Consider the following 18,912-nt stretch of genomic DNA (forward strand, 5'->3'; position numbering starts at 1 on the left):
ACTAGCTTTGCAGAGCTAACGCTGCATGAGAGGTCACAGGGCAAGAACATTCAAGAATATTCTAAACGGCCAGCTCCAAATTCAGCTCATTCTTCCTTACCTCTCCCTACTACCTACCTCTTTGACAGAAAGTTTAAGAAAAAAGTTATCAGAAGAATTTTCTCTTGGCAGTGCCAGTTCAGTAAGTCACCAATGACATGATCAAAGGAGAAAGAAAAGATAACTCACCTACATAAAAAAAAATAATGTAAATAAAAGCAAAATCTGGCTGTGGAAACAAAGTGACATGGTGGGCTGTCTAGGTCTTCCGTTGGTTAGAATTGCTGAACATGGAAGAGAAAGCAGGCTTTACAGCAGTAGAGAGCCTGGAGGGAAAGGGGGGCTGCGGGGTGTGAGGACCAGCATCTCTCTCCTCCTCCCTCTCCCTCCAGCTCTGGCTGAGCTCCTTGCTGTTGCGCTCAGGCGGAGGTAAGAACAGGCAGCTGGCGCCTCCACAGCACATCTTTAGGCTATTGACGCTCTGCTCGAGTAGCAGTCGGGGACTGGGAGCCCCGTGTGAAGCGTGACCTGTGGGAAGAGACTGTGAGTCCCGAAGGCACTGCAGGATCCCCGCCTGCACCCCCTCCCCAGAGCACAGTGGGTGTGTTCCTCACTCAAAAGGGGATCTGTTCAGTTTTCTGTAACGTCTATTCTAGCAGACATTAAAGAGAATTCTAGTAGAGTTCAGCCTGTGCTAAGAACCTGGCCACCATGCTGGGCTCCCCAATCTTGGAGACACTTGATAATATGGTTCGCATCCACTTGCTTCTTCAACGGATTCTGGGGAGATTGTGTTCCTATGACTGAAGACACAGGCATTGATCTGCTTGTAGAAAAGCCTGTTGGCCACACGGCAGTGATCACTGCCATGTCCGTGGACAGAAAGCAGATGTGCAGACAACCCTTCCCCTATTATTTGTCCACTAGTTATTCCAGTTAGGATAAGCCTTTCATTTAGGGATGGACTACATGATTGCCAGGTATGAAGAAACATGGGCACTTATTTAATATTTCACTGAATTTTGTCCAACCTCATACTTCAGCTGCACGGACCAGGCTAGAACCATTTCATGCACTGCTGTCTGTCATCTCTCCCCTTCTTGTCTTGTCCCTGTCTTCCCCAGCCCAAGAGTCTTTCTCTAAAGATACTCAGAACGTCCTGGAAACCCCTAAAGAGCGTCGAGTACAATATTCTTTGCAAGGGAAACAGCTGAAAATGTGGAAAACTTTGAATGAGGGCTTTCTAAGACACACTTCTAGGGAAATCTATAGCTTTCTTTTGTCCAATGTAGAGGCTGCACTCTGATAGATTAGATTTCAGCCGTCCAGAAAAACCCATCTAGTTGCAGCAAGACAGAAGGGCAGAGGTCACTGGGTTGCAATCACTTCTACTGCACATACTGATAAACAACAATGGATTTTTAAAATAGCTCCCAAGACGTGGTTTTATATACAGCAAAAATCACCAGCAGTGTTTTGATTCTCAAGCCCTATCTACCCTATCGTAAGGCAGCCATTTGCTGAATGAGGGTCACAGTTGATGATGAGTTCTGGCTCAAGACGGAAGTGAAAGCTCCCGTCCCGGCAGAAGCTGGCAGGGCACACCCTCCCGCATGGCTCTGATCTTCTCTCCCACGGCCCCTCATCTGCCCCAGCTGCCACCTCCTGGCCCTTCCTTGCTTAAGTGAGGCCCCTTGTGCCTTAGAAACTTTGTCCCGGCTGTTCCCTCTGCCTGGAAAGCCCCACACAGCTCACTCCCTCACCCCCTTCAAGGCTCAGCTCACCTGTGACTACAATAAGGCCCACCTATGCTGACCACGCTGCTTAGGACGGCCACTGCCCTCCCAACCACGGCACTCTTGGTCCCTTACTCTTCCCTCAGTCTTCTCTCCACTGGATATCGCCTTCTAACATACTATATAATTAACATAGCAATTGTGCTTATTATTCACTGTCTGTCTCCTATAACTAGAATGTGAGCCCTGAGAGGGAAAGATTTTTGTTTTGTTTTCACTGGTAAACAACAATACTCATAATACTTCAATAGTGCCTGACATATTAAAGGCACTCAACAGATATTTGTTGAGTGAACGAATGAGAAGAACTTGTTGTTTTTATTTACAATAAATCATCAGTATGTGTTTTCTGTCCCCAAAGCGCCTGACAGAACTGATAAGAGTGCAGAGAAAACGCCCCAAATTTCTGAGCGTCGTGCTAGCACTTCAGGCTCACACCTTCACTGCTCAGGCACTCACGGCGCTTTGCCTCAGTCATTTCATTTGTTTTCATGCCAGCTGATTCAAGAGTTTCCTTTCTACTAGAGAGGGATCTAGGGCTCAGAGGGACGATCATTAGCCAGCCACGCAGAGAATCCCATTTTCCCACCTGCTGTTCACTAGATTGTGTCTCAATATAACCGAGGGGCTTACGCCGGTCTGGAATCATCTCACTTGTCACGTCCATCCCACCCGGCGCCCCCCCTTCCTCCGCGCCTCGGTCTGGGCCTTCGGTGGGCAGGGGCTGAGTTCGCTGCCCGCGGGCAGCCTCAGAAGCAGAGTCTGCAGCTCACCTGCACGTTCCTGTTCAGGCTGACTGCCGGAAAGAACAGCCCTTCCACGTTCTCAAACGCGATGGGACCTTGCTGCTCGTCGTTGATAAAAAATGTCAAGGTTTTTCTATTTAAGTCTAGGAGGATCCCGATCGTGGCCCCCTTTGTGATCCCTCCCTCAGTTCTGTGGGAAAAGAAAACATGGGGTTTCACTTGCCTGTCATCATTCTAGAAGCTTCCCGTTTCGTATGGTTAAACCAGTATTTTTTAACTTGTTTAAAAGTATCGTTCCTCATCCCCACCCCAGGAGCCTTTTAAAACATTTTTCCGCCTAATCGCCCCTCCTCACTTACAATTTTAATACCGCAGATATACTGTGTATCTGCTTATGGGCTGTACGTGTATCTGTGCTTTATATATATAAAAAGTAAGATCTTTTGCTCGCTCCCTGGAAAACCAATTTTCATTCCCCTGTTGAGAATGTATAGGTTCACCGCGCTGCTCTGCTGTTGCTGAGAGTGAACTCCTTCATACAGGGTCTCTACACGCAGTCGCCTAGTAGAAAACAAAGCATCAAAGGCCAAGGGCAAAAAGTAACCTTTGGGCTATCAGAGCTCTGTCTAGAGCTGGGTCTCACGCTTTGCACATATGGTGTGAATTAAACATCATTAAATACAAAATGATTTAATTTGAAAGTCAAAGAAGCACTTAAGCTGAACCTAAAACACATGCATGAAAAATTGGATTTGGGCCCTTATGCTATCCATGAAACAGAAAAGCTCATTCCAGAAAGATGGTCATTTGGGGCATGCTGAATTTGAATTGAGAAGTTGGAGGCTCTTCATAAAATGGCAACACCGAAGAAGAGGAATCTCCTCTCTGTAAGGTGAAATAATTAATTATACTGTAGGAGGTGGAGTGACTGTTATTTGACCACGAATTGTGTCTTAACGCTTCCATTGATGGTTTCACAAAAGCCGTTAAGCATGGATGATCAGATGCGTCTTTTTCCTCCTCTTTGAGAGCTAGCAATACTGAACTTCAGCCTCATCTCAGCAGAGCACAGAAATGTTAGGGTGTTGTTCTTTCCCCCGGCACGCAGAACACAGACTGCACATAGTGGTTAAAACACAGGGGTATCAATTTCATCTTGGAAATTCACAGCTTCAGCAACGAAGGCACTGGTGACGTGCCGTTTGCGTGCAAGCAGAGGTGTTCTGCCTTAAGAAAGTGTTTCTCTGCATAGTGTGGCAGTTGTGTTATTACTCACTCCTTCACTCCAAAATAAAGAAGCTAAAACATGGTACATGGCATCAGGGATCTGGTGACAGAGGGTCCCCCCAGATGTGAATTACTGAAGACAATGGCTTATATACATCTAGTAGGATTTGATATCAGGCTGGAATGGCATGTGTGCTCACTTCAAGTGGTGGTGAATAATACACAAGTGAATGCAGATGTATAGAAACTCTCCAAGGGAACAGGAAGTGAAGGCCCTAGGAGTCCTACCGGCTAGAAGAGGGGCAGTGGTGAGGATACAGAAGAAGCTGAGACAGTGGAGTCCACTGCCTATCACTACCTGACTCACTTTCCTTGTGATCCAACTGAATACAACTGTATTTTTGTTTTTTTTCCCAGAGACACCAATGAGAATGTATCCTGGGGAAATCTTTGAGAATAAGGTGGACCAGGATCCATAAAAGACACTTCCCTACCTAGGAAATTTGTGACAAATACATTTGAGGAAGAAAACACAAACCAAATGAAAGAGGAGGTCTAGAAAAAATATGATAGCATGGGTTAAATTATACTTGCCTATATTTTGGTGTTAAAGCAAAACCTTTACCTTTGTTCTCTTTCCCCAGCAAACTGGGTACTCTGAATCCATACAATAATAAGAGGGTTCTTCAAGTATGAATCTCTCCAAATTGGCATCCATACGACTTAGTTTAATGAATGGCTACTATTCTGAGAGGTGGCATTGATAATAATCATAATAAGAAGAACAGTGGCTTCTATTTTCGGGTGGATGGGAGGCATTTTTGCATGATTCATGTAATCGTGGGAACATTTATGCGTGGAAAAACATGATTTTCCTAATTGGTGGATTTGCAAACCGATGTTCAGAAAAACTAAGTATCTTGTCCAACAGTGTTTCTCTGGTAAGTTGTAAGTCTGGATTTTAGAATCCTGGAAGGTTTTTCTATAATGCATATGCACGAGGATTCTTAGTTTCCAGCCCTGGGTGGAACGTAGCCATGAGGGACCTAGGAAAGTACTCACGTCTCTGTCATTATGCAAATAAAATAAAAGAAAACTCCAGGATGGACTCAGTCAAGAGCAGTAGGACTTCTGCTTAATAAAGATCGCCTGCCTGTCTTCCTTCATGTTGTCTGTTTAACAGGCCTCTGAACCTGGGCTCTCGCTCTCGACCGGAAGCCAAGGTGAAGAAGGCTTGGCTGGGGGGTAGGGGCTGCAGGGTACCTGTTGGTGTGCGAGTTGTTGTGCATGAACCAGCTCCGGTTATTATCCACATACATTGCCCAGGCTTTGTCGTCCTTTCCTAACATCACATCCTTCATCACGTCGATGCGAGCCACGCCAAAGGCAGGGTCTGGGTGGTTGTCATAGCGATCCACCGTGAGCTCCCAGTAGTGGACGCCCTTGGAGAAGCCAGTCTTCCCCAGCACCACCCGGTCATCGTAGCTACTGCAGGTCACAGTCAGGTTGTCATTGGAGAAGATGATGTCAGAGTGCGCCGAGCCAGGGTCAAAAGCAAACCAGGCCACTGGGAACAACAGAAGGGAGGGCGGTTACTAAGACGGACCCACTGAGCTCACGCCATAACGCACTCCTGGGCCGGAGAGGAGCGTCTTGTCCCGTTTTCATGCTTCCATGTGGGAAGGAGGTGTCCAGGGCCAGAAGGGGCTGTGAGTGAGCAGACGGGGGGCACTTCCTGGGAGCTAGGGCTCTCTGCGCCCAGAAGGAGACGGAGGACACACGACCGATTCAGCAGGGGTTACCTGACTCAGACTGCACTCCCAGCCAGGTGATCCGGGAGTGAAGTGGCATCGACTTTGGAAGGCGCAAGTCCCTTCACCCGGTGACTGGCAGAACAGTACACCAGAGACATAAGGGGAGAGGGCTGCGCTAAGATGCCTGTGTAACCCTGAGACGGGGAGGCTAGGAGCTAGAGTCCTAGATGGAGGAGGGATAAAACACACTCAGTGAAACAAGGAAATATCCCTTCTGCAGAAGTGCTCATATCTACTCGTTTGGAAAATTTCCTCAGTGTTAGTGAAAGCTCAAAAGCTCCAAAGCTATCAGCAACAGAAACTAATTTTCATGAGTGATTGTGACTTGGATGTAAGACAGGTTGCTTCCTTCACCACAAATGCAGTTTGCGTGTTACTCCTAAAACTAACGTGTAAAACGTTTTGGATGTTAGGTGCAGATGGAATGACGTCTTTGTACACAGCGTTGTGCCCGAGTTCTAAATGTCACCTACCCAGAACATGCTCTGGACAGACGAAATGGCTGATTTATCAAATCTGTGAGCCACCTCACATGCACTTTGGTCTCTGCTATTTGTAACAGAATAAGGTTATTCCATACCTGCCAACAGCTTTTTAATATCAACTGTTGTCATTCCGAGTGAAAGGCATGGGAGAGAGAAATAGGAAGCAAAATTGACATTGATAAGAAAACATGTCTCTTTTGATAGACTAATACCAAAAAAGGGCTCAGTTCAAAACTGCATACACTACTCAGTTTAAAACCGTATCGGTCTGATTAGTACCTTTGCCCACAAGTGCTCTGCTTATAGAGAGTGCTTTGCATTGATGTACAAGAAATCTGGGGGAAAAGTAATCTTCTCTGAGGCATAAAATTTAAAAATACAGACTCATTTTTCTGCGTATGTGAGAAACTGCTATAATGGGATTTGAATGACAATTAGACAATTTTATTGACATAGAATAAGCTGTCACCCTTTATTTTGTGACGGGAGTGGAGCATACCAAGCACATAAGTAAAAGATGACAATGACAATAGGTATACTTGCCTAATTGAGAGTAAGGTGCAGATTGTGTCTCAAAATTGCATCCTATAAAGAGATACTACACATCAAAGCTATGAAAAAACAACCAGGTCAATAAAAATTATTTGTATACATGTAAAAAGCACCAGCTGAAGAGAGTCACCAGAGGCCTGATTCATGAAAAACCAAAGCCCTTTCTATGTTAGTTTACTTGCCTGGGTAAAAATTGCCTCTCTGCTCTTTCAAAATGAATAGTACATCTTTTTTGTTTTGTTTTGTTTTCATTTAATAAAGTCTCCTCCAATTGTTTCTAAACTGTAGAGCTTAAATTTTCATCATCTTCCAAGTTTAATCTTTTCCACGAAAGTTTCCATATTCAGAAGAAAATGAGAAAAATTCATCCAATTGAAATGGAGAAATCACTGAATCTTGATAAAACTCCATTCTACATCATTATTCCATGTACTTCTAACTCTGGTTATGCCCAAAGGCCTTTGCTGTGACTTGGGCTCAAGTCACATGATAATTATATAACTAAATGTGTAATGTAATCCCTATGTTAATAAATACAACTGGTAATTATTAATAATGACATGAATTAAATGTAGCAAATATGAGAATGACCTCATCTCTTTCTTAGATTGTTTTACTACATGAGTGCTTTTCACCTAAGGGAGGGGCGGGGGGATGGTGCTGATTGGGGTGGGAGTGACCTCAGAGATGTATTGGAATCACCTGTGCAACTTTTGCAACCATCTCCCTCTTTCCTTAACATACCCTTACCTACTCCATGAGAAGTTTCATCAGGGTGGATGAAGCAGTCTAGTCTTAAAATGTTCAAAGGTGTGTGAACTACAATTTCAAGTGCTGTCAGTGACTGATCTAGGAAATGTGTTTTTGATGAGCACCAGGGTATCTCCTAGAAAGGATCATTTAATTTTTTTTTCAATTCAGTAAGACCATTATGTGCTAAATAAAGGATAATACACTGAATTAAAAGAATTTTAGAAGAATTAAGAAAGCACCTTAGAAAGGACTAATGCTTAAATTAAAAACAAAATGTAAAGATTATGATCTTACTTTTAGTTTTTTTTTTCTCTGGGATGAATTCATATGCAGAATAATCATTTTCTCCAACTCATGGCTGATACTTATGGTTAGTTTCTATCAATTATCACTTCAGTTCCTATTCACAGGTTAGAACTTAGTGAGTACAGGACACCTGGAGTTTTAAAACTGAATCTCATATCCAGCTTTGGAAATAAATTTGTAGAATCTGAATAGGGCTTTTAAATTTTTTAAATGAATCATGCCTTGTGCAAGTCTTTTTCAAAACAAGTTTTCTGAAATCTTTTTTACACTACTTTAAACACACCATCGTACATTTAAGTTTCAACGATACAACTAGAACAATGGTGTCAAATACAGCCATCAAATATCCCCAAACCCACATATTTTATTCTTGAGACAATATACATTACAAAGACTATAACAATATTTCAGTACATTAGACACAAGTGAAAAGGCTTCCATAACAAAGCATGTTTAAAAGCCAATAGCGCACAGAAAAACAGTAAGAAACATAAAAGCACAAAGAAAAATGTCGTTTTAAAGAGAGCTTGAAGTCCCTGCATCCTTTTTGCACTGTCATGCTGTGGCCTTCTTCATTCCAGGATGTGGGATGAGCAAACAGAATAAAATAACAAAAAAAAGAAACCTTTGGAAATATGAAATGTGCATCATGTGTATCCCTGATTACAATATAGTCCTGAAGAGATCAAATAGGACTGCAGTTTAGATATTTTAAGATTCTATTGGCTAGACAGAGTTCACGGCATAGTATCACCAGTCCAGCTTCCTGAAATCAGCCTGAAGCCGTGTCACAACCCTCTTGGCTGTGGGAAACTTTGGGAGGCCAGACTTTTCAGTGATTCTCATCTTTGGACCTTAGGCTAGTTGAGGGTTTCTGATTTAGCTGGTGGTGGTTCCTCCCCTTTGCTTAGAAAAAAATCAGCCATGACCCCGACTGTCTGACCAGTGAGCACAGGCTTCGGCAGGAAATACTTTCACTTTCTGCTCTCTGGTTTGCCTGCTTTGTATGATGCATTCTGCTGTTGGCAAGTTTTTTACTTTTATTTTTTTCAATAAAGATCTCTTGAGTCTATGTTTAATCAGACACTCCAGGCTGGATGCACTGATCCAGTCTCCCAGACACAGCTGGTTTCCTGGATACAGCAGGGTTGGGTTGCAAACCTCCATACTAAGGCCACAGCCTCCACTCAGCCAGCACCTGCGCGTGCTGTGGCATTGCATGTGATGACAGAGCAGGTTTCCCATGGTGGTACCAGCTTGTGCAAAAAGAACAACTTCACTCATCACTTTCCGACACCATTATATACATTGACCACAGCTCGATGGTTGGTCCTCACACCACACACACACAAGAATGCCACAAAGCTCCATCATCCAAATGCTCCTCGTACCGGAAGCAGGCCACAGACATAGAGACTAGCTCATCACACCCCCTGCACGCACATGAACGCCAAGAACGAAACAGGTATTCAGAGATGCCTTCAAGGCACAGAGATGGAGAGGAGAGGTCAGACGAGCTCAGCTCACCCGGTGCATTGAGAGACTGTAAAGAGGAATGCAAGCTCAGCTGATGGGGTGAGGGCCGGAAATCAAAGTAGGATCTCCTGGGGAAGCTGGGCTGTAGATTAAGGGTGGAGGAGAAAGGACTCATTCTACGGAGCGGCAATCTTTCCGAAGGCACTGGAAAAGGGACTGTCTGTTCTTCTGAATCTGTGTCTAAATGTAAGATCAATGCAAACTAGAGATCAGAAATCCGCCACCTGCTGTGCAGTTTTCCCCGAGATCTGCCTTACGGATGCACTTTCACAAAGCCTCATCCACCCCATAGTTGCCAATGTGGTTTGAGACTGGGAGGGAATTCTCGGCAGGTCGCAACCCATGACCAGAGGATACTTCAAATATCACAGGCAATTGTTTTCTCTTCTCCCAATTTTTAGTGGTAGAGAAAGTATTAGAGGTTTCCGTTTAATTAAATATCTTTAGAGTTGAATTTAGAAACCGTAGAGGTAAATTTTACCCATTGATGACCAAGAGGAGATTAATACTTCACCCTCTCTAGCTCCCTTGGATGTTACTACCTGTACAACAATGGCCTCTTAAAGAGTTTCTATTTAGGAGGTGACGATTTTGACCAACTCTTTGCTGTTCCATATTTTCCCTTTTGCCTCTTATTTTTTCCGTTTCTAAATGGACGAGATGGTTTTTCTATACCAACACACTCAAGACTTGCTCTTTGAATAGGAGAGGAAGATAGGGCTGAACAAGTAATCAGGGAAGGAGCCTTACCTTTGTTTCTGAATTAAGTTGAGACCCTAGGGATGCCCTTGAACATCTCTGGTTCTCTAACAATAAGCAGACCATGGGCAGTGCTGAGGTGCATTTGTGGCAAAAATGTCTTTATTTTCAGATAGTCAGGTCTGGCATGAAGATCACTATTATCCCAGAGTAAGGACATATCAACTACTTGATTTGGTTCTAACATTTAGAGTAATTTAGAGGTAGTTCCTCTAAATTACTAAAATCATTCCTTTCTCTTTTGTTGAACAATAGGTGGTTGTATGCAGTAGGGTTATCTGGTCAGAGACAGATGTTTTACCAATAGGGGTCTTCTTAGAGCTCAGTTTGATAGTAATAATTTAGGAAATACAGATGGCATGATGGTAGTATTCTATGTCCAAAACCACCAAGGAACTTTCTTCTCATTGAAAAAATAATTTTGTTTTGGTGGCCAGAGAGTGTTCCTGGGAATATTTTTCTGGTTTGAGTTTGTTAGCATGTTCCTCTGCGTTGAACACATCCTTATGCTATCCAGGTGCTGTTCTGCACATGCTCAGTGGAGCACGTGTGCGCAGAACAGGATTCTATTTGAAGAGCTCAGAGCAAGGGCATTGGCGGAGCATTTCAGTTTAATACTGCCAACCCAGTCTCATTTTCATTTCTGAACATATTAAAATTAGCTTTTCAGGCTTTAGACTTATCCTTGGGGGAAATTTTATTCTTTTTCTTTTTTTCTTTTTTATAGAAAAGTGTAAAGCAGATTTTCAGAGAAAAGAAATGGCTACTTATGGAGTTAAGGCTTTGTGTTCCCAATAATAATACATTCCAATTTTCTTCTACCTAAACTTCAAATGGTTTGGGTAATTTGGCATGTGTGATCATTTCCTTGTTCAGAAATAATTTACATTATAATGATCTCAGGGGGGAATTAGTCTTTTAGTTTAATGGAAAAATTTGAAAGACAATTGCACAGCACCACAGACTGATATGGGCTTCTTTTAGGGAGAGAATTTACAACTATATTTATCTCAGTAAAATATTTTTAACAAGAATTTGCTTGGAAATGTATTTTTCACCAAGTGATAATAATTAATTCATTATACTTAAAATACTTGTTGCCCTGAAAATTAAGGGAAAGGACATATATAGTAGAATGAATTTCAGAGTATATTGAACTCTCGAGTAATCTTCTGAAAACCAGTGAAAAGACATGTACTGAATCCAGACTCAGGGAGCATATCCAATCCCATCATACTTACCTTTTCTATTCTCAGCACCAGGAAGAAGCACTTAGAGTTGGTGATGGCACCACTCTGCGGGATGGGGCTGAGGGCAGCTATGGTTATTCATGGGATTAATAACTTGACACTAAAATGGTTACCTTTTCTATCCTTTTATGTAGATCCGTTATTTATTGATGACCCAATTGTCCCTGACTCCTCTCAATCTTGAACCATGCTCTCTATTCAAGCAAGCTCATTTAATATACATGTTACCCAATCACTCCATCTCTGTCTCTTGAGTTTTTCCCACCTATGGCCTCCCATACCCTACCAGCTGGGCTCTTACCCCATTTTCTCTAAGAAGCTCCTAAAAAAAACTTCCTACCTCGTCATGAAAATTGTCCAAATGAAGTGCAAGAGAGAGAGCACTTTCCACTTGATCCCAGCAGACTCTTTGTGCCCTTCCCCATGGGCACATGGTGCAAATGTTGGGTCAGTTGCCTACAGGTCATCTAAGTCACTTGATATTACCTTAGGTTGCAGGATTCTTAGAGGGAAGACACTTATCTCGATAAAATCTGAGCAGCAGTCACAAGCTTCCCCTTGAAGTCCCCTAGGTTGAGGATCTCATGGCCTCTGGGCAGCCCCCTCCTGTTGCAGTTATTGCTCACATTGGTCTGGATATATCTCTTTGGGAACTCGACTCCTTAATCGTAGCATTACTATCTAAGGGCCCTACAGAACGGCGCGCTAGTTCTTCAAATATCTGAGAGCAGTCACCAGTCCCCTTTAAATCATTCCTTTTCTGGGATAAATAGAATCGATTTCCAACCTTTCTTCTAGGGTGTGGATTTCAAATCTTTACTCTCCTCATCGTGCCCCTCTGGACATGTTCAAAGACATGAACCAAAGACAGTAAGACAATATTGGGAACAGTGGTGCCACACCCATGTTTAGCCAAATCACACAACTAACACTGAGCCTACACACAGCTACCCAAGAGTGTATTCTGTGTTATACCCAGGATGCAGGAAGGATGTACATCCCACTTCCTTACCTCTCCTTCAAAGCACAATTACTGAGATCTGGAGAAGGCTTTTCAGCCATTAATATTCTGTTAGTCACGACAAAGAGGAATTGGGTTAGTGCTTTTTTTCAGAATACATGATATGAAGCTACGTTTCAGGTCATAGCTAATAACCAGGATAACTATTATTAATTTTTCATGTATAGGTCGCTGGAGGAAGAAAAATAGCCCCTTCGAAGATTTTTAATCTCTTGTCATGTTTCATCACATGCACTGATCCTGTCTGCTGAAGAGCTTTGCTGAGCAAAAGAAGTTTAGCAGGACAGAGCAATGGGAAACAGAATGCCAGCGGAATACTGGTGTGGCAGCTCCGGGCATACCAGTAACTCTGGGATGGGGACTGCATTTATAATGGGAGCGTGACAAGACACACTTTCCCTCAACTCTGTCAGTGACCATCACTCTCCTCTTGCCTTTGCCTGGACTGCTTTCCCTTCCCACCTGGATTGGCTGGACTCTGGAGTTGGGGCCTCTGCTTGAAAGAAGTAATCAAGAATTATCAAAGCAGGGCTTCCCTGGTGGCGCAGTGGTTGAGAATCTGCCTGCCAATGCAGGGGACACGGGTTCGAGCCCTGGTCTGGGAAGATCCCGCATGCCGCGGAGCAACTGGGCCCGTGAGCCACAATTACTGAGCCTGAGTGTCTGGAGCCTCTGCTCCGCAACGGGAGAGGCCGCGATAGTGAGAGGCCCGCGCACCGCGATGAAGAGTGGCCCCCGCTCGCCGCAACTGGAGAAAGCCCTCACACAGAAACGAAGACCCAACACAGCCAAAAATAAAAATAATAAATAAATAATAAATAAAAAAATTAAAAAAAAAAAAGAATTATCAAAGCAAAGATTGGCTGGGGACCACACTTATTATTTATTTACTGACTTTTGGGTTTGAGGCAAAAAAATAATATTTAAGTGGTGTGCTCCTTTTTTGCCTTACTGTATATTTATTTTATGTGTTCATTAGCAGACATTGTGTTAGACCTGAGCAGCTGGGAAATGGGACACATGAAGTTGGGAGGAGAACTGACTGTATTTAGAGAAAATCTGTATCTTATACTACTAATTGGTTTTTATACTTCTGAGGGTAGAATTTCTTGACTGATTCCAACATGTACAGTGCACTAAAGATTTCTACAGATGTGGAATATTTGGAAATGTAAAGTACAGTCTTTGAGCTATTATTTTTGGAATTCAAAGAGGAAAGGCAAACTGACAGGGATTCCATACGCTAACCCAGCTTCTTTTGTGCTCTCGTAGAATTCTTGGTTATCTTCCTGTCTGGTAGTGAACAGCTTCGTAACTTAAGCAGTCCTTGGACGCTGGTTCAACAAGATGGTTGTATTTCAGAGTACAGTAAGGCAAGATATGTCACTAAGAGCTGCACAAGCAGCGTTAAAGATGAGTTTCAGTTCAATTATAAACCAGCTGTAAAATAATTTGCTTTTGTTGGGAAGACTTTAAAAGAGACAAAGAAACAAATGAAGGGGTTGTGTGTCCTTAAATGATCTAATAAGCATCCAAAGTCACAGTTATGTCCCACTGGTACATAATTTACAATGAAAGGTGGTATTATAATCTTTCTTAAGTGTGGCATTAATTGCAGTTGAGAAGTGAGAAACACTTCTGTTCTGAAAAGCTCCTTTTAAAAGAAGAAATGAAACAGCCTCTTTCCACCCTTGGGAGAGCTGCACACTCTGTCACCAAGTCCTCCACTCCAATTTAGAACACCAGGGCATTATTTATAAGGAACTATCATCAGAAGAACTGAAAATTTCTATATTTCAAATAGATACAAAAGATTCCAAAGGACTAAGCTGTTCCCCAGAGTGTCAAGTGCAAAGCACATTCCCCAAAAGCGAAAATAGGGTTTGGTTCCAATTCGGTCCTATGGAAAATCAGGCAATTCCCTGGGATGTCGTGCATGGTGTCAAAATTAAAAGGAGCAAAGCCCCTCTTTTCTGGGCTCTGAAAGCTGTCATGATGCCTCTCACCTTGGATTTCATAAAATCTACCCGGATTTGTTCAGGTATGGTTTACCTACCTTGAGGAATTTGTCCTGGAAACGCCTATCCCTCTAACTAGATACTTTTAATTGGGGCTGCGGGGATGGCTCTGGTGCTCGGAGTCACGAAAACTACAGCCGAGGCAGAGTGGACCATATGCTCTTCCTTGTGTGACCCTTTACCGGCTACTTCCCACTAGTGTTGAATTTTCAGTGTCACAGGCAACCTCTGAGACCCACTAGAACCCGTGGGGGAAGCAGGAGGCAGCTACGCCAGTCTATAGCGTTTCCTGAAATAGTAACAGCTTTCGGCAGTGATTTTGAAGAGAGAAGCCACAGAAGAAAACCAGGGGGTATTAACACTAAAGAACTTAGAGGTCATCTGCTCTAAGTCTATAGTTTTAGAGACAAAACAATCCCCCCCCCCAAACAAAACCCTGAAGTCCAGAGAGATTAAGGGACACATCTAAGTCACACTGCCAGCTGTGATGGGACAGGATAAGGGCCCCAGGCAGATCAATTCCTGGTAGATAAAATTTGAGGGCTGACAAGGCCATTGCTCTCTTTTGTGCCTTGGAAATGTATAAAAGGTAAGGTGGATGCTATAGGCCATGGAGCACATTCCAGTGGTCTCAGGGGTGACCAAGGATTGTGTGGAGGACCTAATTATCATTCTCCACACCCTGCATTATACTGAGGATGAATCTTTCTTGTCTATATAGAGTGGTTCCGTGGACTGTGGTGGTTAGGAATTGAACGGCAAATATGTCACCCTCCCCTTTGGGATTCTGACCACACGAGGCGGGCGGGCTGAAATCAGATGAGGTTCTTTTCCCCCCACAAGGTTACATATTCTCTGGTGGGAAGCGGGGCGGGTGTGTGTCTCAGTACATTAAGGTTTAAGAGTACAGCACTTATCCTGGCCCCAAATCACTATGAAATATCTGCAAAGAGACTTTTGAACAGATGCATCTGGGGTCATTCTGGGCCTATATTCTGCCTGCATCACTGAATATTCTCTGGGTTATTTTCTATGATGTGTGGGAGAAGGAGCTATCACGCTGGAAAGGGTACTGTGATGCTGAGAGCCTAATGGGAAAGAAAAAGGCATTTTAATCTTTATGAATAACACCTTCTATGTCCCCTTTTAGAAAGCAGTTTCTAAGATGTGATTTCGAGAGTCCCAACCCTTTTGTTGTCATTAGATGAAACAATCCTGGAAAGCATTGGGGAGATGGCTTTTACGGCTGTTCAAGTAAGACAATGCTTGAGAGCACTTTTGCTCAGTGCTCTGCACACCTGTGTGCAGAGAATGCTGCAATTTACAGCCTTATCTACAGCCTGATTCTCTCATGATCACTGATTACTCTCCCCACTTTTCCTCACAGTTGAGATCTGGAGGGCTGAGAGCTTCTGTGAATAAATAGCTCTGTGGTTTCAGCCCGAGCAGGGCTCCCCGTCCCAGACCTCACTTGGTGGGGCCTTTCAAGGACCTCAAAGATGTGCCTCTGACATCCTTTTCCTTCCCAGGCAGTGACCCATCACTGCCAGCTGAAAGTGTCCACGTTGGAGAGAAGCTCACCCCGGGGGGCTGGGGAGCCAGAGGGAAGACACGGAAAAAAGGACAGGACCCAAGGAGGTGCTTGGATATTATACTGGAAATGACAGTCATTCCCACATCTCCTTCTTAAAGCAGGAATATTATTCTTTAGAGCAAAAGTCTAACATGACTGAAAGTGTTAAAGTCCTATTTCTGCCTGGGGTTTCTGGATGAACATGTGAGGCAGCTACACAGTACTGCTTCTGCAAGCTGTCTTCAGACATCTAGCAAACAGACTTAGGATAGTGTTCCCTCTTTCCCTCTTTTTGGTTGAGTGCAAAGAGCACTGTTTTAATGTCAGCATCAAAGCATACTGTGCTGGGCATTGGAGCTGAAAGGCCCAGGCCTGGCACGTCATTTATCCTCTCCCAGGCTCCGTTTTGCCATATGTAGAGTGGAATAATAATAATACTACTTTCCCCATAGAGTGTGGTAGGCAGAACAATGGCCCGTCAAAAACTCTCCATGTCATAATCCCCAGAATCTGTGACTATGGCACCTAACATGGAAAAAGGAACTTTGCAGATGTGACTAAGTTAAGGATCTTGAGATGGGAGATTATCCTGGACTATCCAGGTGGGCCCAAGGTAATAAATCACAAGGATGCTTATAAAAGGGAAACAGGAAGGTTAGAGTCAGAAGAGATTGGAAGATGCTATGCTGCTGGCTTTGAAGATGGAGGAAGGGGCCACGAGCCAAGGGATGCCGGTGGTTTCTAGAAGCTGGGAAAGAAACAGAACAGATTCTCCCTTAGAACCACCTCCAAGGAACGCAGTCCTGCTGACATCTCACTTTTAGCCCAGTGAAACCCATTTAGGATTCTGATCTCCAGAACTGTAAGGTGATAAATCTGTGTTGTTTTAAGCTGCTAAGCTTGTGGTAATTTGTTAAAGCAGCAATGGGAAACTAATACATAGGGCAAATCTGGAATGTTGCAGCAACAGAACAGAAGGGAGGTTTAAACAATAGCAATGGGTACAGAGGTATAAGGTCTATATAGCAGTATTAGGGTGAAGAGAAAAGAATCCCTATTTTTAGGACCTTATAGTAAATGGATAGCTTTTATACAATTCCTCCGCTAGATTTCAGTATCCTAAAAATATTTGCTGGCTTTCATATTGCTGTCTTTTTTCATGGAATCTTTTAATGGGCAATGAAGAAAGTTCTTGGAAGCTCTACACAAAATTACCATAGCATTTTTTTTGGGGGGGGGGGTAGTTATACTGTAATTCCATAAAGCCTTCTGATATACTTAATACTCCATTATCAAGAGTTCCAGAATATACACTGACTTTTAAATGTATTAGGTGGAAATCTTTCTAAAATGCATTATATACTTTCTGACTTTCTGAGCATATGCCACAGAACATTCTCTCTCTCTCTCTCTTCTTTTTTTGGATTGTTCACAGTTTTTCCAGTTACCTTCCTTGCTCAGTGCTGCCAACAGCCTCAATTCACTTCTATATCAAATTCCTTTCTCTTCTAATGTGATGTTTCCGGTCTGCTGTGCTCTTTGCAAATGGGTCAATGAGCTCAGCGGAATTGTGCATAAAAAGAGTGAGAGCTGAGTGACAAGAAGGGCTCTGCCGTGAGAACAACGCAGGAGCTTCTGTGCCTGAACTTTGTCCTTTTTTTTCCTACCAATCACAGGTCATTGTTGCTTACATCTTGACTGTAAGATGACTACCTACACTGTAGGGTGGAAATCTTAGTTCTCGAGGGGTGAGGTGGTACCGTAGTTTTAGGCACTCTGAGCCAGGTGCCATGGAGTTCAGGGAAGGAGGAAGAGTAAAGCCCATGAGCACTGGGCAGGGCCACGCTGTATGCATCGCTGTGATTGTCAAATCGGCTCGCTCAATTAATGTTTTTGAGTGAATGAGGCTTCCTTTGCAAAGTCAGCTCAAGGCATATTTTGAAGTTTTTACCTCACCTACAGTTATTCCCTCTGTTAGGATTTCTCTCTCTCCCTTCTCTGAGAAGTCTCTCCTCCCCTTTAGATCATGTTCATTTTCCCTGTAGTGTGTTGCATTTCATGTAGCTATTAGATGTAAGACAATCAGAATATTATGTCTATGAAAATACGAATTAAAAAACCCTCTGTTAGAAACATTTTTACTTTCAGAAGAGGCTGCTTGTTAGTCGAAATTAAACTCTAAATAATAGAATTAAGGTGATATTAAAAATGGAATGGCTCATACATTTCTGGTGTAAAAATCTATCCGGAAAGCAATTTGCAAACATAGATCAAGGGCTTAAGAACGTTCATACTCTTTAGTCTGGTAATTCTACTTCTAAGAATGTGTCCAGTGAAATGATCTTTTTTGCAAAGATTTGGATTAAAGTGTATTTTTTGCACAGAAGGTGCAACCCTGTGTGTTCTAATTCCCTGGAAGGATTGGTGGGCTGCAGCTCCTCCTGAGCTGAGAAGGCTGCGTGAAGCAGTTCCCTGGCTCTGAGAGCTGAGGGAAGTCAGAGAAAGACCTTTCTCCAGCCAGATGATAGTCTCAGTGAATTATTTGAGCACCAGGAATATTATCTTTGGTCTATCTTATTTTTTCTCCAGATTTGAAAAGAAGAAAAAAAAGTAGTCTGTTTAGATAGGTAGAAGGAAAATAGAGAAAAATGAACAAAATTTTTTCTGTCCTATTCTCACCCATGTCTATTTTTCTTTGGGGGTGGGGGGGCAGGAGAATAGTCTCCCAGACACAGAATGAGCCCTAGAACTCTATGTATTAACAAGGCCTTGTCACATAATATTTTAAACAAATACTCTTTTGTAGATGGTTTCAGAGACCGTGACACAGCCATCACAGCTATTAAATGAATTACTTTAAAGATATATACAAACAGGTTGTGGGCCTTATTTTAAAATTTCATTAAAATTATTAATTGCTTACAGTTAAGTTTCTTCTTAAGTCAGGGTAATTTGGTTTAGATCTGCAACTGGCCTTATTCTCATGGCTGTTTTAGGTACATTCCCAAGAACTTTGCTTTCAGGGAACTAAGCAAAC

General features: G+C 43.0%; 1 protein-coding gene across 20 annotated transcripts in view; it reads right to left on the reverse strand.

Annotated features, from left to right (window-relative positions):
• Nucleotides 1-132: 132 nt before the first annotated feature.
• TRIM9 (tripartite motif containing 9) overlaps nt 133-18,912 on the reverse strand; it is a 102,250-nt gene continuing 83,470 nt past the window's right edge. For 6 of the 20 annotated variants that reach the window (XM_059914224.1, XM_059914225.1, XM_059914216.1 and 3 more), the window contains 3 exons: nt 5,072-5,375; nt 2,609-2,771; nt 133-567 (listed from right to left, as the gene is read on the reverse strand). In XM_059914224.1, coding sequence (XP_059770207.1) covers nt 505-567; nt 2,609-2,771; nt 5,072-5,375 — 530 coding nt within the window. In that variant the 3' untranslated portion in view covers nt 133-504. Of the gene's footprint in view, nt 568-2,608; nt 2,772-5,071; nt 5,376-6,202; nt 6,227-6,650; nt 6,693-9,245; nt 9,435-18,912 lie in introns of all 20 variants that reach the window. The other 14 variants (XM_059914219.1, XM_059914210.1, XM_059914206.1 and 11 more) reach the window with 9 other exon arrangements.

Source organism: Balaenoptera ricei, chromosome 2 (assembly GCF_028023285.1).
Source record: "Balaenoptera ricei isolate mBalRic1 chromosome 2, mBalRic1.hap2, whole genome shotgun sequence".
In the NCBI taxonomy this organism is placed as follows: Eukaryota; Metazoa; Chordata; class Mammalia; order Artiodactyla; family Balaenopteridae; genus Balaenoptera; species Balaenoptera ricei.